Here is a 24428-nt window from a genome sequence, read left to right on the forward strand (position 1 = left end):
CGCTTGCACTGTACTAAGTGCAATGATTGATGGATGTCAATCATAAGGAAGGTGATGCCATGTTAGGGCATCGTTCAACCCCTTCCTCTCAGGAGTGGGAGAACTCATAGGATTCACAGAAAGATTTGTCAGGCAGCCAAACACTTCTCATGCAAATCACATCCCAGTTGCCAACCAGAAGCATCATGGAGAAACATCATGGCCTAGTGGATAGAGCACAGGCCTGGGAGAACCCAGGACCTGCGTTCTAATCCTGGTTCTGCCACTTGTCTGCTCTGTGACCTTAGTAATAATAATAGTAATTGTGGTATTTGTTAAACACTATGTACCAGGCAGTGTACTAAGCACTGGGGTGGATATAAGCAAATCAGGTTGGACACAGTCCCTGTCCCACATGGGACTCATTGTCTTAAGCCCCATTTTACAGCTGAGGTAACTGAGGCTCAGAGAAGTGAAGTGACTTTGCCAAGGCCACACAGCAGACCAGTGTGGCAGAGTCAGAATTAGAACACATGACCTTCTGACGCCAAGGCCCATGCTCTATGTCCTTCACCATGCTGCCCCAGTGCTTAATACAGTGCCTACACATAGTAAGGGCATCGCAAATACCACAGGTATTATTGAAAAGGGAGGCTTTTTTGGTTGCAATCCCGTACGTGCTCTTAGAGACGATTGACTTCCAAGGGAAACCCTTCTCTGAAAAGAAAAGGATGTGCCTGTTGATTGCTTCTAGTTCACGAGCCAGCCCGAACTCCAAGCCTGAGCCCCTCCAATGAGGGTGGTCCTGGGAGGTATTTTCCTGGGATATTCTCCAGCAGGGAAGAGCTTCCCCTAAAAGTGAGCAGCTCCATTGGCCTTTTCCTGCCAACATACAAATTCAGGTTCAGTTCTTATCCCATTTGTAGAGTGGGCCAACAATGAACACCGCTATGTTTTTAGTTTTGCGTTCTAGACGTTGAAAGGTCAATTTACACATAATTCTCCCCCTTCTAAATTGGAGGGAGGCTGATGGTCTTAAAAAAGATGGGAGTGAGACATTTAAAAATGGATTTACCAAGTCTTTCAAATATAGCTACAGAAGTCTGGAAGCCGAAGCATCTAAGTTTGAAAATAATGCTGCTAAAGTCTCTGTATGTACAGAGGACAACCCATCGTTATTTAGCTCGCTAGGATGGGACACCAAATGTACAATTCTGAATAAATTGTAAATATAAGTGACATTTATATTAGCAGTCGCATAGCAGAAAGTTGTTTCACTCTGTTTGCTCTTCTTTTGATATAATTAGTGTTACTTTCTCCTAGGATAATCAGCTCTGGAGATCACTGTCATATTCGTGACAGGTGCAAGCAGCCTAATCATGTGTTAGTTTCACTGTTGTAGACAGCTAACAAGCGTAAAGCTTTTTGAAAAAAAATGATCAACTCCAAGCTTCGATGATTTTTATAATAACGTTTTTCGAGGCTTTAATCACTCAGGAGACTATTTCAGTCAGATTCTTGCTGTAATTTGATACTTAAACCTGCTTTTAAGCACAAAGAGGAAGACGACTTTTCAAAGGAATCATTGTTTTGTGCAGGAACTCATCAGTTATGTCCATCTGCATAAGGTTTTGTCGTCCGAAGCTTTTTGGTTGAAAAACAAAAGAGCCAAAAAATTACATTAAATATTCCTAAAATTATATAATTAAAATTCTGTATGGTGTTGATGAATTCATGCCCAGGCTTTATATTCCTCTCAGGTACAGGCTAGCATTGTCTTGGTGTTAAGTACCTGAAGTAGGAGATGAAATATTTAGATGGCTTTGAGACCCGTTATCGGTATGCTCACAAAGCTCTTAGTCTTATAATAATGATAATGATGGTATTTAAGTGCTTACTATGTGCAAAGCACTGTTCTAAGTCTTACCTGTGCATACCACTTTAATGAATCAATCAGTGATATTTACTGAGCACTTACAGTGTGCAGAGCACTGAACTAAGTCCTTGGGAAAGTACAACACAGTAGAATTGGTAGACAAGATTGTAAAAGCTATATTATCCCAAAATAGACATCCAACTGCATAAGAATTATTTGCTTAACTGTTCATTAATAATAATAATAATGATGATGATGATGGTATTTGTTAAGCGTTATGTGCCAAGCACTGTTCTACGTACTGGGGTAGATACAAGGTAATCAGGTTGTCCCACATGGGGCTCACAGTCTTAATGCCCTTTTTAGATGAATGAATTGATACAGATGTAAGCTTTAATTTAGAAAATCACTGAAGCGTTTTAATAAAACACTTGTTTACTCTGACCCTAGTAGTACTTTAGATACTATTCCTAATTAAGGTGAGTAACACTATTTCTTTCTGAGAAAGTAAGTTCATCTTTGAAAATCTTCGCTTTCAACGGTTATCTTTCATCATGCCGTTTGCCTCTGTTTCCATTTTTTATTTTAAGAACTGTTACCGAATGTTGCATCTTTTCCTGAATTGGCAGAGAGACAATGTGAAGAATGGGGCACTAGAAGAGGAGTCTGTTTTTGGCTCTGCAATTCCTTAACTACCTTTGTTCTCACAGCTGTAAAAATAAATGGCGGGGGAAAATAATCTCCATTTTAACCCTTTAATGCTTTAGTTTTCATAGTGGTAAAATTGAAATATTTGCTAAGTACATACAACACCTGGAATTTAAGAATATTCATGAGTTGAGGCAAATGTGCACTGAAGACAGGCTCTTTGTAAATCCATGGCGTTGCGTTTGCTGTTATATTCTGTTCTTTGGTTGATAGTTATTTGTTTTTCACCCCTTTCCTGTCATAAAATAATTTGTGAATTATTGATGGCAGTGTGGATTTGATTCTTCACATTTATATTTCTGGTAGAATCTTGATTCAGGGTTTGTGTTTTAAAATAAGAGACTATAATTTTTGATAGCTTTCCTGACCTCAGATTCACCCTGGACTGTAATCACAAATCAGCTTCAGTGTCTGTGATAACAACAGATTGCAATCTTATAAAGCAGGAACTTTGACTTCTCCTGTGAGTGGTAGTATAATATCAAATACAGCATTAGTGTTGAACAAATAATACATTATAACAACCATATTGTTACATCTGTCACCGACTGAGCTTGAAATGGCCAAAGCACAGATCTTTAGAAGTAGTACTGAAATTGAGATGGATACAAAGACTTTTGAAATTCTTTTCCCCTTCAGCCATCGCCCTCGAGGTCAGATTCACTCCCAAAGGAGAGAGGCATTTGTCTAGTTTGCTCCTGCTTCGTTAGGGCCAGTCTTGTAGCATGGAGGCCCTTGTTTCTACTTGTAAACCAAGTTCTCTTTCTCAATGGGAGGAAGGCTTATCAACTTATATTTCTTCCAGGACTTTGTCTTTCCTGACCATGCCCAGAGTAAATGAAACGGTGATTTGTGTAGCACGTACCAAATACCAGAATTGTGAACCTTGGCCCAGAGACGGAATTTCCTTCTGTCTGTGTACACTTACCCAAAGTAATAGAGCAATCAATGGAGTCTCCTGTTATAAATAGCAGATGAACCTCCATCTAGTCACAGAGAAGCTGTGGCATCCCGCCGAAGAGCACCAAAGTAGTTTCCTCAGGAGCCACCGAGGTGGCCATTGCTGCTGTTGAACTTGTCCACTTTGCAAAATGTCCCACGTGGTGTTTCAGAGAGAAACCCGCACCACTGATGGCATAGCTCCAAAAGCCGTTCCTGAATTCTGGCTTTTTCCCTTCCCTCTGCAGTGAGGTGTGAGGCCTAGTTTAGTAGTCATTTAGCACCCTTTGTGTGCAGAGCACTTAGCCCACACTTGGAAGAGTACAACTGAGTAGGAGGCACTTTACCTATCTCCGAAGGAGCTTTTAATCAGTTGAGAAAGGCAAACCTCTTGCTCTTACCTCTTCCACATCCAATCCAGTGTTTTTGCCTTGCCTCCTGTCTGGAACTCCTTCCCACTTCAAATCCACCAGACCACTCCGCTCCCAGCTTTGAAGCTCTCCTGAGTTCCCTTAGGAAGTGGTCCACAGCAAATTGAACCACCCCAAGACAATGAGATCCTCCAAACCCTCACACAATATATGCACATACAGGGTAGCCTTAGCAAATGAGAGCGTCCGTAGGAGATATTTATGTTGTCCGTTGCATGTACATACTATACTGATCAGTCAAATCAGTGGTATTCATTGAACACTCACTATATGCAGAGCACTGAACTAAACACTTGGGATAGTACAATATCATAGAGTTGGTAGTTGTGATCCCTGCTCATGAGGAGCCTCATTCGTTGACGTTGATGCCTTTGGTTTCACAGTCACAAGCGATGACCCGAATGGGGATGTGGAGACTGGAGCTTCCTTCCGCCTCCCTGTGAAGGAAAAAGGATGGGGGTGGGCCTGGCCATCATGGAAAAATACTACTTTTAAACCGCCACAATATATTTCTCCAATCTTGTGTCATTAATATGCACTGGAGAGTTTCACTGAATAAGCCACAGCATCCCAGTTGTGGGCAGATTCCTCCAAATATTTTTTCTGTTGAGATCAAACTGAATGTTTATGGGTTGTATGGGCACCGAGAGGACATGTAGAGTGGTAAAACTAACATATTATCAAATGTACTTTCCTTCAGGAATGAAAAAAAAAACTTGAAATCTAACTTGGTATCATTTACTTTTCAGATTTACCATGGCAGCACTACAGTGCTACAAAATAGTTCATCGATAAAACTCTCTGCTGTCTCTTCGTTCTTTCATAATTTAGACAGTATGACAGAAAGCAGGGCAACTTATGCCTCAAATAAAGAACTTTGCTTTCAGTGGTACATTCCGCCTCTAGAAGTATCAGCAGTGGAAACAGAACCAAAGGTATAATTATAAAATTACCCAATTAAAGCCACCTTTAAATATATTGTGGATGCTAGCTTCTAAATGTTGAATGTAGATTGCACACTTCTTGAGCTCTTAGTGCGCTAAAGTACTGTTGCTATTGATAGAGAGCAAAACAGAATGTACCTGCTAATTTGTGAAATTTAAAAAGTCAGGTGACTCACCCATTTGATAGTATGCACCAGTCTGATTTGCATTTTCTTGCACTCCTGGTATTTGTGCTAGGAATTCTGTACATCCTGAAATGAATAGAATGCATTAAGGTTACTTAACACGGAAAAGCACAAAGTTCAATTCAAAGGGTTTGCCAATCTTCTAAAGTATTAAAGGAGTCATTTTCTGTTACAAGAATTAAAATATATTTTTTAATATTTTGATTCTGATTTTTCTTTTTATTATAAATTTGCCTGTCTGTATTGTGAATATTTTTGTCAGAAATTCACCTTTTAAGAGATAACATTAGTAATAGAAGCATATTCCATTCATAATATTATTAAAAGTTTACTATTAAGAATCAATTCTTGACAGAGTAGAGAAACCAAGTTAAATGTGGAATTCTTGTTAATATTTCTGAATTTTTACTCTTGGTGAAATGAGAAAATAACTGTTTTAATAACTCTCATGGTAGAAAGGAAGTTATATTGCTTCAAAGATGGATACTGAAATATTTGAGGTAAGAAGTCTGACTTCTCTATCCTTTATGTATTTCTTTATATTTTATAGGTTTTGTTACTGTTTGCCTATAACACAAAGAAGGTCAAAATTCTCTCTCTGAAGACTTTCAATCCAACCAACATATTTTCAGGCCATTTGTGGATCCACCTGAAGAGGCAAGTACATTTGAACTTGTGTGCCTGCCTCCCAACTAACTGAACAACCCTTTGACTTTGAAGCGGATTCATTAGATCTGGTAGCATTTTTAGTATTGTGTAGGTAAGCTTGGGAGACACTGGTAGAAATAGAGAATTACATATCAGTAGAATATTGGAAGTGCATGTCCATAAAATCTTTATTAATTTGGAAGTTATCTTTTCCCGAAAGCATTGGAAGTAACCCCTCATGTACATGTAAAAATTGTTTTGTATCTTTTGGCCATAGCTTTTTGTCTCTATATCATCATCATCATCATCATCATCATCACCATCAATCGTATTTATTGAGCGCTTACTATGCGCAGAGCACTGTACTAAGCGCTTGGGAAGTACAAATTGGCAACATATAGAGACAGTCCCTACCCAACAGTGGGCTCACAGTCTAAAAGGGGGAGACAGAGAACAAAACCAAACATACTAACAAAATAAAATAAATAGAATAGATATGTACAAGTAAAATAAATAAATAAATAGAGTAATAAATATGTACAAACATATATACATGTACAGGTGCTGTGGGGAAGGGAAGGAGGTAAGATGGGGGGGATGGAGAGGGGGACGAGGGGGAGAGGAAGGAAGGGGCTCAGTCTGGGAAGGCCTCTTGGAGGAGGTGAGCTTTCAGTAGGGCCTTGAAGGGAGGAAGAGAGCTAGCATGGCGGATGGGCAGAGGGAGGGCATTCCAGGCCCGGGGGATGACGTGGGCCGGGGGTCAATGGCGGGACAGGCGAGAACGAGGTACGGTGAGGAGATTAGCGGCGGAGGAGCGGAGGGTGCGGGCTGGGCTGTAGAAGAAGGGAGGTGAGGTAGGAGGGGGCGAGGTGATGGACAGCCTTGAAGCCCAGGGTGAGGAGTTTCTGCCTGATATTACTCTTCTTGTCTTGAATGGCCACCGTTAGCTTACAGTAGGAGAGGATTTAATCTCTGCCAGGTTGTGATTTCCCGGTGCCCACTCAAGTCACCCCACCAGCATAGAGTATGGATGCTCCTGCTGCTACTATCGATCAGTGGTATTTATTGAGCGCTTAGTGACTGTACTAAGCACTTGGGAGAGTATAACAGAATCAGTGGATACATTCCCTGCCCATAACAAGCTTACGAGTATTACTACTACTACTACTACAATTACTACTTTGTGTCCTAAAGTGGGTGAGCATGTAGTATTGCTGATGAGCATCCCATCCCTGGATTCTCCAGAATCTAGCCAATTCACCCGTAATAGATGGACAAGGTGATCGACAGCTCCCTTCACCACCAGACAGCACACAGTTCTCCGAGGCAGCTGGCTCTGTCTTCTCTTCACCTAGGAGAATGTCCAAAGTGAGGAGGGGAAGCTCTTCTCCTCTACCAGCCCAGGGAGTACTTGTTTTCAAAAGGAAATGCTAATTTGACCAGGATCAAATCTCCCCGACCCTTTCAGGCATTTATCTTAAACTAAACCCCACACCAGCTGGGAGACCTCTCGCAAGTCATTTTTGAATTTATGCAAGAATTCTAAATTACCTGGACCTTCATTTGCATATCGTAATCTAAATCTGTCTGGTGCCAAGGGACTGAAGAAAGAGTCTAATTTCCATGTAAAACAAAGTCATACTCTTCACTGAAGGGAAAGAGAAATTCATATATTGTCTCCCCTCCGCCCCCCACCCCAAATTCTTCCTCTGCTTATTTTCCATCTTAATCACCGGAAGACAGTTCCCGTATTCCTTTGCAAGTCCTCCGTAGCAATGTTGGGAAAGGAGTTACGATAGAGAATAATAATAATAATAATGATGATATTTGTTAAGCGCTTACTATGCGCCAGGCGCTGTTCTAAGCACTGGGGTAGATACAAGGTAATCAGGTTGTCCCCATTAGGGTTCACAGTCTTAATTCCCCATTTTCCAGATGAGGTAACTGAGGCCCAGAGAAGTGAAGTGTCTTACCCAAAGTCACACAGCTGATAAGTGGTGGAGCCCGTGTTCTTTCCACTAAGCCATGCTGCTTTATGGCAATATTCCCAGTCTGGGCAAATAATGTGGAAGCAAGCAATCGTCAAACAAAGTGGGATAAAAACAGAAGCTGTCTGGAGGCTCAATCTCCCAGTCCCACTAGCTCTGAATTTGCAGTAGCTACTTCCTGCTTCTCCCAACCACACCTAGCACAGTTGCTGTTGGAATGGTTCCCATGCCATCTTTTTCCACCTCAAACTGATAAGTCCTCTCACGTCATGGTCAGGCTTCCTACGTTTCCCACTTTCTCCTCCAAGTTTTCCTTTGACTCTCTCCCACCAGTTGAAAGTCCTGTGCATAGGTGACAGGCCTCCTTTCCTACTCTTGCCCTTTGCGATGGTGGCGTTTCTCTCTAAGGGCTGCCCCAGCCTTGAGTTGGAAGTGGGTGGATTTATTCTGTGGCTGACAGAGTCACCCCTAGGGTGAGGCCACATCAGAGCTTTTGTCCAGAATCTCCCACTAATGGAGATCACATCCTTCCTGGGCCAAGGGACTTCATTCATTCAATTCATTCAGTCATATTTATTGAGCACTTACTGCGTGCAGAGCACTGGACTAAGCGCTTGGACAGTACAATTCAGCAACAGAGACAATCCCCGCCTGCAACGGGCTCGCAGTTTAGCACGGGGGAGACTTGAGAAGCAACATGGCCTAGAGGGTAGAGCGTGGGCCTGGTAGACAGAAGGGCCTGGGTTCTACTCCCAGCTCCACTACTTTTCTATTGTGTGACCTTGGGTAAGTCACTTCACTTCTCTGGGCCTCAGTCACCTCATCTGTAAAATGGGGATTAAGATTGTGAGCCTTATTTGGGACAGGGACTGTGTCCAACCTGATTCACGCGTATCTACCCCAGGGCTTAGTAGAGTGCCTGGCCTATGGTAGATGCTTAACAAATTCCTTAATAAAGGGACTTCCAACAACTTCCGCTGCGTGAGGCTGGGAATGGCAAAGGGTTAGCCAGTGTAGTAATGATAATAATAATAACAATTATGGTATTTGTTAAGCGCTTACTATGTGCCAGGTACTGGGGTGGATATCAGCAAATTGGATGGGACACAGTCCTTTTCCCACGTGGGGCTCACAGTCTCAATCCTCATTTTAGAGAGGAGGAAACAGGCCCAGAGAAGTGAAGTGATTGGCCCAAGGTCACACAGCAGACAAGTGGCAGAGCAGGGAATAGAACCCATGACCTTCTGAATCCCAGGCCCGTGCTCTATTCACTACACCATGCTGGTGACTGAACCTCAATACCCAGAAGCTTCTTCAACAACAACAGCTGCCATCTTGGAGCACCAGGAAAGCTTCACTGTTCAAAGTCTCCCTTCCTCAGCCCATCAGACAGTCATCATCAATCGTATTTATTGAGCGCTTACTATGTGCAGAGCACTGTACTAAGCGCTTGGGAAGTACAAATTGGCAACATATAGAGACAGTCCCTACCCAACAGTGGGCTCACAGTCTAAAAGGGGGAGACAGAGAACAAAACCAAACATACTAACAAAATAAAATAAATAGAATAGATATGTACAAGTAAAATAAATAGAGTAATAAATATGTACAAACATATATACATATCTGCAGGTACTGTGGGGAAGGGAAGGAGGTAAGATGGGGGGATGGAGAGGGGAACGAGGGGGAGAGGAAGGAAGAGGCTCAGTCTGGGAAGGTCTCCTGGAGGAGGTGAGCTCTCAACAGGGCCTTGAAGGGAGGAAGAGAGCTAGCTTGGCGGATGGGCAGAGTCCCTGTATAGTGGGGCCCTGGGCAGCTCCCATTCCTTAGGGGCATCATCCCCCTCAATGCATAGGTCTCCTTAGAGCTACTGCCACATACAACAGTGGAGGGAAGGAGAAGGAAGTGGGCACTGGGGACTTGGGCATGGGAAAGCTCCCTTCCTCTCTCACTTTGGCCCACACAGAGATAGCTCTCTGGAGCCTAAACTGTCTGAGAGACTTGAACTGTGTGGAGGTGGATCTGGTGCCATGGGGAAGAAGCAGTAATGACGCACACAACATTGGGAGTGAAGAAATATAAGAAATGACCTTCCTCTTTTAAATTCCCCCATTCCCACTTGATGAACCGTGAAGCTTTCCTGGTGTTCCAGGACAGCCAAAGGGCTTCTGGGTTCTGAGGTTCAATCTGTGACTACACTTGCCAACGCTTTGCCATCCCCAGCCTCACAAAGTGGCACCTGTTGGAAGTCCCTTTTTTTTTAAATGGTATCTGTTGACCACTTACCATGGGCTGAACGGGCCCCACACTTCCTCGAGATAATCCTGAAAGCTCAGGTGGTCAGTCTGTTTGGAGATCTGAGGTGAAAATGATGGGTTCTTTGGGAAATTCATGGGGATGGACTGGGAAGTAATGCCTTAGGGCAACTGATGTTTTATAAATTCATTAAAACCATTTCTTTCTCTATTTACCCTAGACAACATTTCATTCCAGTTTTAATTGCGTAGGCTTTGTGGTTGTTCCTCCGTTATACCAGGCTATTCATAGTTGTCATTCCAGTGATATTTGAACTTGGAACTGCAATACTTAATAAGCTTGAGTGTGAGGGGCCATTTGTGCCTTTCTTCTTCCATCTTAGATATGTGGATTAATCAAGCCAAGGATTTACACATTTTTGAGCCTATTAAACCCACAATTGCGATGTCTATCAACAAAGATAAATTGTGCGGTGATGCATATTTTAAAACACTAGGCCTCGTATTAACATCTCGTGGTTTGGAATTATAAAATGAAAGGCTTACGATTCTTTCCGATTTGCGTTATTTTTAGAGTTCTTTCTTTATATGAGAAATTATCACACCTGAAGCAACAAGCTGAAATCTCATTACCAACACCTACTGATATTTCTCCAAATGCAGAAAGTGAAATCTTGTCATCAGCATCCAAAATTGAAATGGAAAAGTCAGAGATTGAGGCAAGTAAATAACTTGAAAACAGAAAGTTAAGCATGCAATTTGCATTGTTCCATATTTCCTGGGGAAAGTTGTTACTCACATCAAAGGGCATAAACACATTTTTCTGTTTTTTTCCTTCATTTCAGCAGGGCATATGCTTTTCACAAAATATTTGGTTTGTGCATTTTTACCTTTATCTTTTCACTTGAAATATCGCATGTGACCCAAGCCTTTTAGAACACAGGGAGTATTTCCCCCACTGTCTCCAAAGAACAAGTCTTTGTGATTCTGCAGATTAAGATGACCCCAATCCAAAGAGGACATAACCACAAATTCTGTTAAGCAAGGCCATAAATCTTTCTAATGCAATGACTGGCTTAATGCATGAAATCTTGTCAATGCTGTTTTAAGCTTGCAGTTTGTCACCATCTTTTCCAGGTCCCTTAATTTGATCCCTGTTCATTAGCATTTAGAATAATATCTTCAAAATTTCAAAAAGAATCTCATACCGTGTTTCTGATACAGTTATGCGTGTTTATTAGCTACAGATTTTGTGGGGGCAGAGAAGGGAGGAGTGCTGTGTGCTTACATAAAAGTGATGAAGTGGAAGTTGGGGACATATAGGGTGGGGTGATTGGAAATTAATCAAGGCCCTATGGACTGTAAACTCTTTGTGGGCAGGGAACATGTCTACCAACTGCTTAGTACTCTGCTTTGAACACAGTAAACATTTAATAAATATGATAGATGGATTGAAGGCCTCCTGGCAGAGGGCTGATTTCAAAAGGACTCTTCCTCCCCTCCGACTCCTCCAAATTATTTTGGTATAATATTTTTCAAAATAATTATCTCTTTTTCCAGTTTGACACAAATAACCTGCTTTGTTTAAGCAGTGTACTTTTTTTGCTGCTACTAGAACTAGCTAACTTAAATATTTGAACTGTTGTCCTCAAATATGAGAAAGGCACAAAACAGGGGATGCATTGATATCAAAGCTTATATGTACGATATTAATTTGACTATTTTTACTTTCTAATTACTCCAGCTTTCTTTTAAGTATCACAACATTTTTCCATCAGAAAAAAATAACTTTTCTCTTTTTAGTTCTGGTAACTACTTAGTTCTAGTCAGAATTGTACCATTTTTACTTTCTAATTGCTCTAGTTTCCCTTTGTGTCACAACATTTTTCCATCAGAAGGGATTCTCTTTTGTAGTTCCAGCAACTTCAAAAGCCAGCTATGGGTTGTGTTGTCCTCTGTGAAATGAATTCTACTGCCTAAACTTTCTAGCTAGTTTGACATAACTCTCTTTTGGAGAAAATTAGAAGTTCTTTTGGACTTTCAGAGAGAGAAACCTGGTTCCTGATATTGGACAGGAGTTTCTCAACTTTCTAGTTTGAGACCTTTTTCGTCAATTCGTAGTATTTATCGAGTACCTACTGTGTGCAGGGCAATGTAATGCACAGTTGGAGGAGTACAGTAGAGCTAGTAACATGATCTAGGCCCTAAAGAGCTTTTTACTTTCTTCTCTACCATTTTCTCAATGGGTGTGGGAGTATGAGAGGCTAGAAAAGATGCAGTCGGCTGAGAAGAAGTCTGACAGTGGAAAGAGCACGGGCTTGGGAGTTAGAGGACGTGGGTTCTAATCCTGACTCCGCCACTTGTCTCTGTGTGACTTTGGGCAAGCCACTTGACTTCCCTGTGTCTCATTACTTAATCTGTAAAATGGGGATTAAGATTGTGAGCCCCAACCGGGACAACTTGATTACCTTGTACCTACCTCAGGGCTTAGAACAGTACTTGGCACATAGTAAACACTTAACAAATACCATCATCATTGTGATTATTATGTGGAGGGGAGAGGAGTCTTGCATCCTAGTTTGTATTTCTATTTTCAATTCCTGTTTTAGACTGTGAGCCCCATGTGGGACATGGATTGTGTCTGATTTGATTATCTTGTACCTCCTGAAGTTTTAGGTACATAGCAAGCATTAAATGAGTACCACTATTATTATTGCCATTATTGATATTATTTGTACAATAATAATAATAGTGGTATGTATTAAAGCGCTTACTATGTGTAAGGCTCTGTACTAAGCGCTAGGGTGAATACAAGCAAATCAGGTTGGACACAGTCCCTGTTCCGCATAAGGCTCACAGTCTTAATCCCCATTTTACAGATGACATAATTGAGGCAGGGAGAAGTGAAGGGTCTTGCTCAAGATCACATAGCAGACAAGTGGGGGAGCCAGAATTAGAACCCAGGACCTCCTAACTCCCAGGCCTGTACTTTATCTACTAGGCCATGCTGCTATTATACTGAAGTCCTAGGTAAATCAAGAACTTCCCTGTAGAGGCACTGATGCACCTGTAGTGACACAGAACCTTAGTTCCATTCAATTTTGGCTTTAACCCTGATAAGCCCTGTAAAATCAGCCCAAGAACTTAATTAGGAAATAGCAAATATGTCTTTGGAAACCACTTGAAGTCACAATGAAGCCCATATTTTCTTTTGCTGTTCATATAATTTGCTCCTATTTAATTTGATTATTAAGTCACATGGAACCCAGGAGTTGATTCATATGTAAATAAGGGGAAGCAAATTACTTGGGATTTTGCCCAGAGGAGGCTACTAATATTTGAAAAGTTCCGACATACATGACATTGTTTGATCTTTAAACCCCACTTCCATGGAATGCATATTACTCAGATACTTGGTGAATGAGAACACAAATCTTGAGGTATTCCTAGCATGTTGGAGCATAAGCTATATTCTGGTTCCTGACCAGAGCATATAATAATAATAATAATGATGGCATTTATTAAGCACTTACTATGTGCAAAGCACTGTTCTAAGCACTGGGGGAGATACAAGGCAATCAGGTTGTCCCATGGGGGGCTCACAGTCTTAATCCCCATTTTACAGATGAGGGAACTGAGGCACAGAGAAGTGAAGTGACTTGCCCAAAGTCACACAGCTGACAAGTGGAGGAGCCGGGATTTGAACCCATGACCTCTGACTCCAAAGCCCAGGCTCTTTCCACTGAGCCACGCTGCATGTCAGGGCATTTTTTGGGGGCTTTCTTTTTCCACTGAGGCTTTAATTCCTTTGTGTATAAGCAGACCTTATTTGCAATTGTGATTTCTAAAGAAGATAACTGACAAAGCAAAACATTGAGGGGGGGAAAAAGAAGAATCTGTAAACTCCTCAAGGGCGGGGACCATGTCTTCTATTTTAATTGTATACTCCAAAAACCACAGCGGAGTGCTCTGAGCTCAGCAAATACTGATGAAGCTGGTGGAGGGGAAATATTCAAGAATATGTTAACAATTTTTCAAAATGGGAATTTTGAATATTGTAGGAGTGGAGTTTTTGGCTACTTTTATGTTTTCATCATACTGGCATCTAAAGAATGGACAATAAAAATAGACTTAAATGTAACATTATGAAGTAATAAGTAGCAGTGAACTCCATTTTCCCTTTGCAGCTCCAGAGGGCACAGCATTAACATACTTGCTGAGGAGAAATAGCCAAAAAACTCAACATGAAGATATTAAATTTTAGAATTTAATTGTAGTTAGGAAAAACCTAAAAAAGAATAGGCAGGAAAATAAATGACTTTAAGAAGCAGCATGGCTCAGTGGAAAGAGCCCGGGCTTGGGAGTCAGAGGTCATGGGTTCTAATCCCGGCTCCACCACATGTCTTCTGTGTGACCTTGGGCAAGTCACTTCACTTCTCTGAGCCTCAGTTACCTCATCTGTAAAATGGGGATTAAGACTGTGAGCCCCACGTGGGACAACCTGATCACCTTGTATCCCCCCCACGCTTAGAACAGTGCTTCGTACATAGTAAGTGCTTAACAAATGCCATCATCATTATTATTATTCTTACTTGCAAGAAGAATGGACGCTGTTGTAAAACCGCTGTTTTGTAGACACGAGTAAAACAATCAGTCATATTGAATGTTTAAAGGTGCAGAGCACTGAACTGAATACTTGGGAGAGTACAGTAAACAGTCAGGGAGACATTTCCTGCCCTCAAGCAGTTTATGCGCTACAGAAATCGAAAGATCAATTAGTTTACTGTGGGCAGGATTGTGTCTGTTGTTATATTGTACTCTCTTGAACACTTAGTACAATGCTCTGCACACACTAAGCCTTCAATAAATATGAATTAGTGAATAAATGAATTACTAACAGCCCTATAAATAACAAAAGTAATGATGATGATGATGAGTAATTACAGTGATTTTTGTTAAGTGCTTACTCATCAAGCGTCATGCTAACTGGCTGGGATAGATATAAGGTAAGCAGATTGGATAGTGTCTCTATCCCACAGCTGAGGACCCTGCCTGACCCAGGGTCCAAATGGAGAGTGAGCTAAGCCACGCTTTTTTTTTAAATAATATTTATTAAGCGCTTACTTTGTGCAAAGCACCGTTCTAAGCGCTGGGGAGGTTACAAGGTGATCAGGTTGTCTCACGTGGGGCTCACAGTTTTCATTCTCATTTTACAGATGAGGGAACTGAGGCACAGAGAAGTTAAGTGACTTGCCCAAAGTCACACAGCTGACAATTGGCAGAGCCAGGATTTGAACCCATGACCTCTGACTCCAAAGCCCGGGCTCTTTTCCACTGAGCCACACTGCTTCTCAATTAGTCGTACTTATTGAATGCTTACTGTGTTGCAGAGCACTGCATTAAATGCTTGGGGGAGTACAGAATAACAGTATAACCCTGCCCCCAATGAACTTTTTACTTAATAAAAAGTAGCCCATGTTTCACCACACAGGATGGATGATATCTCATTGATTTTTGTTTTGTTTTGTTTTGCTTTCTTATTTTTAGGAAAAGGTTAAAGAATGTTGTACGGAAGTAAAATGTCTTCTGCTGGGTGTTTCAGATACCTTACCACTAACTGAGGTACGTAGCTATAGTTTAAAACCACCTCTTTCTCCACACCAGTTTTATTGATGTGTTAGAAGTGTCATTCCAGAGGGTGTTTAAAGCTGAAGTTGCAAGAACCAAATCCTCTTTAGATTTCCTAGATTTCATTTTGCCTCAGAAAATATGTAGCATCTAACCACCAGTAATCAATCAATCAGTAATATTTATTTAGTGATATTTACTGTATTGCATACAGTGATACTTACTGTATGCAGAGCATCATCAATCATATTTATTGAGTGCTTACTGTGTGCAGAGCACTGTACTAAGCGCTTAGCACTGTACTAAGCGCTTACTGTACTAAGCGCTTGGAAGAGTACAATACAACAGGGTTGGTAGACATTCCTTGCCCATAATGAGCTCACAGTTTAGAAGGGGAGACAGATATTAATATAGATAATGTAAAATGGATCATTTATAGATATTTAACTGAGTGCTGAGGGGCAAATACAAAATGCCCAAATGTCACAGATCCAAGTGCATAGACGTCTAATAAAGTAGACAGCAAATCGACTTGGACATGGTGAAGTGAAAAGTTGGTATTTTTGGATTTTACAGAGAGATTGGGTTCTCTGAATTGAATAAAATCAAAGTGGGGAAACTGCTGAAGGTCCTTTCCCAATCTAAGGTTTCCCTACCCCAAGAACAGAGAACCGTCAGTGGTTTCTTTCGATGTACGGATCTCAGCATAGTCTTCTGTATGTGGGATAGCTTCCCCTTGTCCCCTTGAGACTGCTAGGTCCCAGAGGGCAAGAATCAAATCTTTAATAGTTATTATTTGATTATTATGCCGATGATACCCTCCGCACATCCACCAAGCTAGCTCTCTTCCTCCCTTCAAAGCCCTACTGAGAGCTCATCTCCTCCAGGAGGCCCTCCCAGATTGAGCCCCCTTATTCCTCTCCTCCTCCCCATCTCCCCTGCCCTACCTCCTTCCCCTCCCCACAGCACCTGTATATATGTTTGTACAGATTTATTACTCTATTTATTTTACTTGTACATATTTACTATTCTATTTATTTTCTTAATGATGTGCATCTAGCTTTATTTCTATTTATTCTTATGACTTGATACCTGTCCACGTGTTTTGTTTTGTTGTCTGTCTCCCCCTTCTAGACTGTGAGCCCATTTTTGGGTAGGGATAATCTCTATATGTTGCCTTAGTAGTTTCCTTAGTACAGTGCTCTGCACACAGTAAGCACTCAATAAATACAATTGAATGAATGAACGAATGAAGTACATACTACGTACCAGGCACCATACTAATCGCTGGAGTAGTTTACAAGCTAATCAGTTTGGACACAGTCCCTGTACCACATGGGGCTTCCAGTCCAAAATACAGGGCTCGATCCCTGTCTTAATCCGCATTTTACAGGTGAGGTAACAGAGTCACGGAGCAGTTGCGATGTGCTCAAGGTCACAAAGCAGACAAGTGGCGGAGCTGGGATTAGAATGTAGATGCTTCTGAGTCCCAGGCCTGTGCTCTGTCCATTAGGCATGCTTCTCAACTGTCATGTTAGTGATAATTAGATAGGTAGATGTTAGTCTTTTGTTAGCTCAGATAGGACTGTGGACATTTCATACTTCATATTCCACCAATGATCAACCAATCAGTGGTATTTATTGAGAACTTAAGTTTGGGGGAATATATCTGGTGGGCTTGCCCTGCTCAAGAGTTGCCTAGGGTTTCCTCAATCCATACAGCCTTTCCTGACCCCAGCCACCAGCTTGTGCATTCTGGTGGAAGGGCAGTAATATGTAGGTTATTCTCCTGGGTCAATCAATCGGTGCTATTTTGGGAGCACTTACTCTGTGCAGAACACTGTACTAAGCCCTTGGTAAAGTACAGTTGACATTTCACTGACCAGTCTCAAGAACCTTCTTTCTCAGGTGATGTGAATTCACGGCATGATCCTAGTTCCAGCTCTGCCGCTGGACTTCTGTTCGATTTTGGACTGGGCTCTTAACCTCTCTGGGCCTCTTTTCTCATGTGCAGAATGGGGATAAAATAGATTGTGAGTCCTATATGGGACAGGGACTGTGTTCAATCTAATAATCACCTACCTCACCCAGAATTCAGCGCATAAATGCCTAGTAAATACCATAGATACCTAGCTGAATATGAATGCTAATATGCTTGCCTTCTTTGGAAAACAATTCTGTGCGATATCAGTTTCACTTCATTTTTAAATCACTGTGCTGACATGGATCCTTTTCTTTCGTTGTTCCAACTGTCAAGCTTGGCTAAGGAAGCAAACTAAAAAAAACACCTAGAGAAAAGGCCAAGCTATTAACATAGTTTTCAAAATGCTAAGGAAAGGCTAAGCTGATCATATCGTATTCAGAAAGCTTGACTCTCTGGAGCTTTGTGAGTAGTAGTGTCAAGGTGTAATATACTCTCATTCATCACAAAGCTGAGATATTGTATACAGTCAAATGTGTTCCAAAGCCCCGGGGATCACTGTCTTTATAGTGAGATCCAGGGCACTGTGGCAGATTTTGGAGGTAAATTGAAACCTGATGCAATTGTGAAGATAGTAGGGTGGTTCAGTGGAAAGAGCCCGGGCTTTGGAGTCAGAGGTCATGGGTTCAAATCCCGGCTCCGCCACTTGTCAGCTGTGTGACTTTGGGCAAGTCACTTAACTTCTCTGGGCCTCAGTTACCTCATCTGTAAAATGGGGATTAAGACTTTGAGCCCCACGTGGGGCAACCTGATCACCTTGTAACCTCCCCAGTGCTTAGAACAGTGCTTTGCACATAGTAAGTGCTTAATAAATCCCATTATTATTATTATTATTATTACTGGCAGCTAGAATACCAACAGCACACAGCAATACTTACACCACTCTGTACTGTTAAACCATGGCAGATATTCCTGAGTTTCAGTGGCAGGAGGGATTCCTAAATTCCAATTCCTTTCACAGCTCTAAAAATCAATTAATTACTATATGGTCCTGGGAGTTCCTTCAGATAAAGACCCAAAGAAATACACTGTATTGTTTCTGAAGCTTATATCTTGTCCTGAAGGTCAAAAACCACATTCCCAGGATATTTGCAAATCATTCATTCATTTGTATTATGAGTTAATTACTAAATTCACCGAAACTCTGGAGAGGGACCAATCTAGATAAAATTACAATATTTGGGTCATTTACTACCACCCAAAATTTGATTACTTGTGAATTAAGTTAATTTGATTTTAGCTTTTTTTTCCAGTTCTGGAATTTCAAGCACCAACTCCTATTCTGGGTTCTCTGATTTGAACCCAGATTTTCATATTTATTAGAAAAGTAATTTATGCACCACATTAAAGCAGTTTATTATAATCATGAAGATAAAATATTGAAATAATAGTATCATACCTTCAATCGAATACCTTTATTCACTGTAAACTTTTCTCACCGTTTTTCAAAGTGTCTTTACAGTTTGTGTGATAGTGATGAGAGTGATATTGATTATCCCATGTAGTGTTACTTTATCCTAGCTATCCTCTATCAAATATATCTCCACTGGAATTCCTCATAGCTGAATCACCATTTTTCATGGCATTAAATGATGTTCAGATTGTATTATCCTCTTAACTGTAGATTTCCATATTTGTACTTGCTAGATTTTAGAGTAGAAAATTCAGAAAATATACAAAGATAGACATTAATAGAGAAAACTGTTTATGTGTGACAGAGAAGCACAGCTTTTCTTCCTCTGGAGAAACACTCCAGGGCCTTCCTTAGCTTTGTTAGCAGCATAACCTAGTGGGAAGAGTGTGGACTTGGGAATCAGAGGACGTGGGTTCTAATCCCAGCTCTGCCACTTGTCTGCTGTGTGACCTTGGGCAATCCACTTTACTTCTCTGTGCCTCAGGGGATGAAGACTGTGAGCCCCACGTGGACAACCTAATTACCTTGTGTCTACCCTAGCACTTAGAACAGTGCTTGGCACATAGTAAGTACTTAATAAATACCATTATTATTATTATTGTTATTAATAATGATGAAGTCAATAAGTAAATATCAACTGTCACAACAAAGAGTAGGGGCAGGAGACCAACAGCTGGTCTAGTGAAGGGAAATGATTTTTGAAAACTATTTTGTCTCTGCTCCCAGCTGGTAACTGTTCAGAACCTCTCTGTTTTTCTATCCACTTATCAGGGCCAACCTTATCGATGACTCCAACCCCCAAATTTGTGGCCAATCTCTGACTTGGAAGTCAACAGTTCAGAATGAATTTGTTATGTTGTTATAGTGTGCTCTACATATATATATATGTATATATATACATATATATACATATATATACATATATATATGTTTGTACATATTTGTTACTCATTTTACTTGTACATATCTATTCTATGTATTTTATTTTGTTAGTATGTTTGGTTTTGTTCTCCGTCTCCCCCTTTTAGACTGTGAGCCCACTGTTGGGTAGGGACTGTCTCTATATGTTGCCAACTTGTACTTCCCAAGCACTTAGTACATGCTCTGCACACAGTAAGTGCTCAATAAATACGATTGATGATGATGATGACTGTCTCTATATGTTGCCAACTCGTACTTCCCAAGCGCTTAGTACAGTGCTCTGCACACAGTAAGCGCTCAATAAATACGATTGATGATGATGATGATGATGATGACTCTACCAGGTGCATAGTACAGTGCTGTGCATGCAGTAATGCTCAATAAATCCGACTGTCAGTTCCAGGACTTTTCCATAGAGAGAAAGCACAGATATGAGCCAGGCACTCTTCTAAACACTGGGGCAGATATAAGGTAATCAGGTAGGACACAATCTCTGTCCCACATGGGGCTCCCAGTCCATCAACCCTATCCGCCTTTAGGCCTCCATCATGCCTGACCTTCTCTTTTAACTATAAGCAAACAAACTTTCCTGGACTATTTGTGTATGCTTCCCCCATTCTTGACTCTGCGCCTTTTTCTATGCTATTTTCCAATATTTGAATGAACTGTCCCACTACTACATCATTCTTATTCCTGTCACAAAGCTTTCCTTCCTGACTAAGCACTTCACCCTAACTCTAGCAAGTAAGCTTCAGCTTTAAAACCTGAAATGCATATCTATGATTATGTATTTATTAATCTTACATTTGTTAGATCGGAAACTCCTGGAAAGCAGAATTGTACTCTCAGATGACTAGAAAGTGCCTAAATTTTATAGAATAAATTAAGGGATAACTAAGGTCTTTATCATCTCCAAAGGTACCTGTGATTAGTAGATTCTCAAAATAGTTCCGATCATATTTATTAAGAATATATATTTCTTTGGAATTTAACATTTCAATCATGTTTTTCAACTTGAATGTCAGTTTCTGAATCCTTACCTAGAGACCATTTTTGGGAACCTCTTGGTGGGTTGCCTCGACATAAAACGAATGCTTAAATAGGAAAATGAAATCCCGAACCTATTTCTTAACATGCAAACATTCAGAGCCAAATTCTCAACCAAATAATTTGCAGCTAGTTATTTCTGTCACAGCGTGGGTGGTTTAGCTGAAAGTCATTGCTCTGCGATGGAACAGTGGGGTTTTAGGGGGCCATGTCATGGTGAGCAGGGGCATGGTTCCTGTTTGGCATAGAGGTCTTCAGGATCGATAGCTGGTTGCTGTCTGGGCGCTGCTCCTATCAGATCTTGTTCCTTATCTTCTATTTGTAAGAAGATTCCTTTCTGATCTCCCATCCTCCTGTCTCTTCCCACTTAGAGAAGGAGCATGGCTCAGTGGAAAGAGCACGGGCTTGGGAGTCAGAGGTCATGGGTTCTAATCCCGGCTCCGCCGCTTCTCAGCTGTGTGACTTTGGGCAAGTCACTTAACTTCTCTGTGCCTCAGTTACCTCATCTGGAAAATGGGGATTAAGACTGTGAGCCCCACGTGGGACAACCTGATCACCTTGTATGCCCCCCAGAGCTTAGAACAGTGCTTCGCACAGTGTAAGCGCTTAACAAATGCCATTATTATTATTATTATTCTGTCTATACTTCACTCTGCTGCCCGGATTATCTTTCTACAGAAACGCTCTGGGCATGTCACTCCCCTGCTCAAAAATCTCCAATGGTTGCCTATCAATCTCCGTATCAAACAAAAGCTCCTCACTATTGGCTTCAAAGTTCTTCATCACCTCGCCCAATCCTACCTCACCTCCCTTCTCTCCTTCTCCAGCCCAGCCCACACCCTCTGCTCTTCTGCCGCTAACCTCCTCACTGGGCCTCGTTCTCACCTGTCCCACCATCGACCCCCAGCCCACGTCCTCCCCCTGGCCTGGAATGCCCTCCCTCTGCCCATCCGCCAAGCTCGCTCTCTTCCTCCCTTCAAAGCCCTACTGAGAGCTCACCTCCTCCAGGAGGCCTTCCCAGACTGAACCCCCCTTTTCCTCTCCTCCTCCACCTCTCCGCATCACCCCCCACCCTCCCTCTGCCCTACCCCCCTTCCCCTCCCCACAGCACTTGTGTATATTTGTACATATGTATTACTCTATTTTATTAATGATGTGTATATAGCTATAATTCTGTTTATTCTGATGGTATTGACACCTGTCTCCATGTTCTGTTTTGTTGTCTGCTTCCCCCTTCTAGACTGTGAACCCGTTGTTGGGTAGGGACCGTCTCTATATGTTATGTTGCCGATTTGTACTTCCCAAGTGCTTAGTACAGTGCCCTGCACACAGTAAGTGCTCCATAAATACGACTGAATGAATGAATGATGTGGCATTTTAAATTTATTCTCTGACATGGAAATGGAAAAATCGTGGCTTGCTTTTTTGTCTTCTTAATAAAGGGGCTGAGGAGATATAGCTTTTTCTCCTCTAAGAATGATTTATTTTCCTTGTGGCTCAGTTCCTCTATTTCTTCTCTTTCAGTAGGTAAGGGCCCTCTTTTTAAGGGTGGAAAACAAAACAGCTCTCTTGAACCCCTCCTTTTATCCGTCTGGAGGTTCTCTCCATGCTTCCAGAAACGACAGTGAGATTAATGAATAGTAATGGGTATCAGTGTAAAAATACAAAATGCAGTCTCTCTGTCTGTTAGGGAGGCAGGCGGGCTTTATTATATCATTATTCCCTGTTGAACTTGATCCTGGATGCAAAAGCAGTGGTCTTGTTTGCCAGGAGTAAACCCAGTTACCGTAATTTGCTTTGTCCCCTACTAGTAATTCCCCAACGAGTATCAGGACCAAATGGATTTTTCCACTGTAAATATCCTTTCAACTATATGCCTGCCTCAGGCCAAAAGGAGCAAGCATTACCTTTACCATTTCCATGACCAGTATATTTTAATTTCAGTTCAAAACTAAACCTTGACTTTAGGGTGCATTCAGTTCAGTTCTAGACTCTAAACTCTTTGTGGGCAGGGAAGGTGTCCACCAACTCTGTGATGTTGCACTCTCCCAAGTGCTTAGTACAGTGCTCTGCACACGGGAAGCACTCAGTGAATATGATCGATCGTGTTGGTTCTGTGATCGAATGTAATGTATTGTGCTCTTGGAGAGGAGGAGGAAAAGCTTGCAGTTGGTTTCCATTTCTCATTGGTGCCCTTGAGGGGCTAATTCAATTCATTGAAGGAGATCTTCACATTTAGATCAGGCTTGGATGTATGAAGCCGGGTGGAGGAATTTGAGGGAACCAACTGAAAGGAAGGTATTTAATTTAGACTCATGAAACTGCTCATTTCCTACTATTTTTCTTCCTGAATCACGCCAATATGAAGAAAAATATTTAATTGAACTTAAATTCATCTTTCAATAACTAAATTCTTCTTAAACAATGAAGAGGGTTCACATATTTTTGGACACCATTTTCCAGTCAAAAATATGAGCTCTAAATTGTGTGAGTAAATTTTTGACATTGTTCCAGTAATCATCTGTATTAAAAAGCAATGTTCACCCCCCCCCCCATAGGAATTAAATGTCCTCATCTATAGTCTTTATAGGAAATGTTTTTGAAATAGTTTAGAAAACATGTTTTTTCTGGTAAATATCTGATTAAAAAGCAATCCTTTAATGAACACTTCTTTCCCTTTCTCAGGTTCCATTTGATATTTCTTTGGAGTCTATATCGAATTTGAAGAAACTTTTTGATTTGGCTAATGGCTGTGTTTTACTGGGAGGAAGCATTTTCCAATGGATTACATCTCTTCTCACTTGATCATTTCTTTGCAGATGAAGTTGATAGTTTCCTAATGTTTCATGAGAGTTGGTAGTCATTTTTAAGAACTGTCATCTTGTTTCAGAAGCAGTAAGCAGTGTTTTTTCAAAAAACATATTTTCCGAAGTTACGTAATATAATAAAGTTTTTGACCATCTATAGCTTTAACTAATTATTTCATATTAACTTACCCAGTTGCTGCTAATTAAATTCGAATTGTAATAAAGGAGAGGTTCTTACAGTCGTAGCGCGGAGAGAAAAGCTGGGAAAAGTAATAGAGTTATTTAATCATATTTTAGAATAAAAGATCATCAGCCTGGAGACCCTATTTGCATACTGAAAAAAGAAATGCTGATCAGGACAGAATCTTTGTGATGGCAGGCTCACTTCCATTTGATTTGGACTGCCAGCTGTCTCCTGCTGTGGCCTGGCCATTAGGACAACACTCTCTTCCGAAGGGAAGTTTTAAGTGTCCAGACTGTTTTCCCTCGAGAAGGCCCTGCCTGCATGTGAATGATCTGCATGAAAAAAAAAGTGTGTTTCATTTCCCTCAATCGATCAATGGCATTTACGCAGAGCATATGTGCAGAGCAGTGTAGTAAGCGTTGGGAGAGGATAATGCAATAGAATTAGCGGACACATTTCCTGTCCAGAGCTGTTTTGTTATCCAAAAGTGGAG

General features: G+C 41.2%; 1 protein-coding gene across 1 annotated transcript in view; it reads left to right on the forward strand.

Annotated features, from left to right (window-relative positions):
• Positions 1–23896, forward strand: part of CFAP54 (cilia and flagella associated protein 54) — a 186264-nt gene extending 162368 nt beyond the window's left edge. Inside the window, exons 65-69 of the mRNA XM_038756067.1 lie at positions 4683–4868; positions 5613–5719; positions 10528–10672; positions 15501–15575; positions 23630–23896. Coding sequence (XP_038611995.1) covers positions 4683–4868; positions 5613–5719; positions 10528–10672; positions 15501–15575; positions 23630–23749 — 633 coding nt within the window. The 3' untranslated portion in view covers positions 23750–23896. The remainder of the gene's footprint in view (positions 1–4682; positions 4869–5612; positions 5720–10527; positions 10673–15500; positions 15576–23629) is intronic.
• Positions 23897–24428: the final 532 nt, after the last annotated feature.

Source organism: Tachyglossus aculeatus, chromosome 14 (assembly GCF_015852505.1).
Source record: "Tachyglossus aculeatus isolate mTacAcu1 chromosome 14, mTacAcu1.pri, whole genome shotgun sequence".
NCBI classification, from domain to species: Eukaryota; Metazoa; Chordata; class Mammalia; order Monotremata; family Tachyglossidae; genus Tachyglossus; species Tachyglossus aculeatus.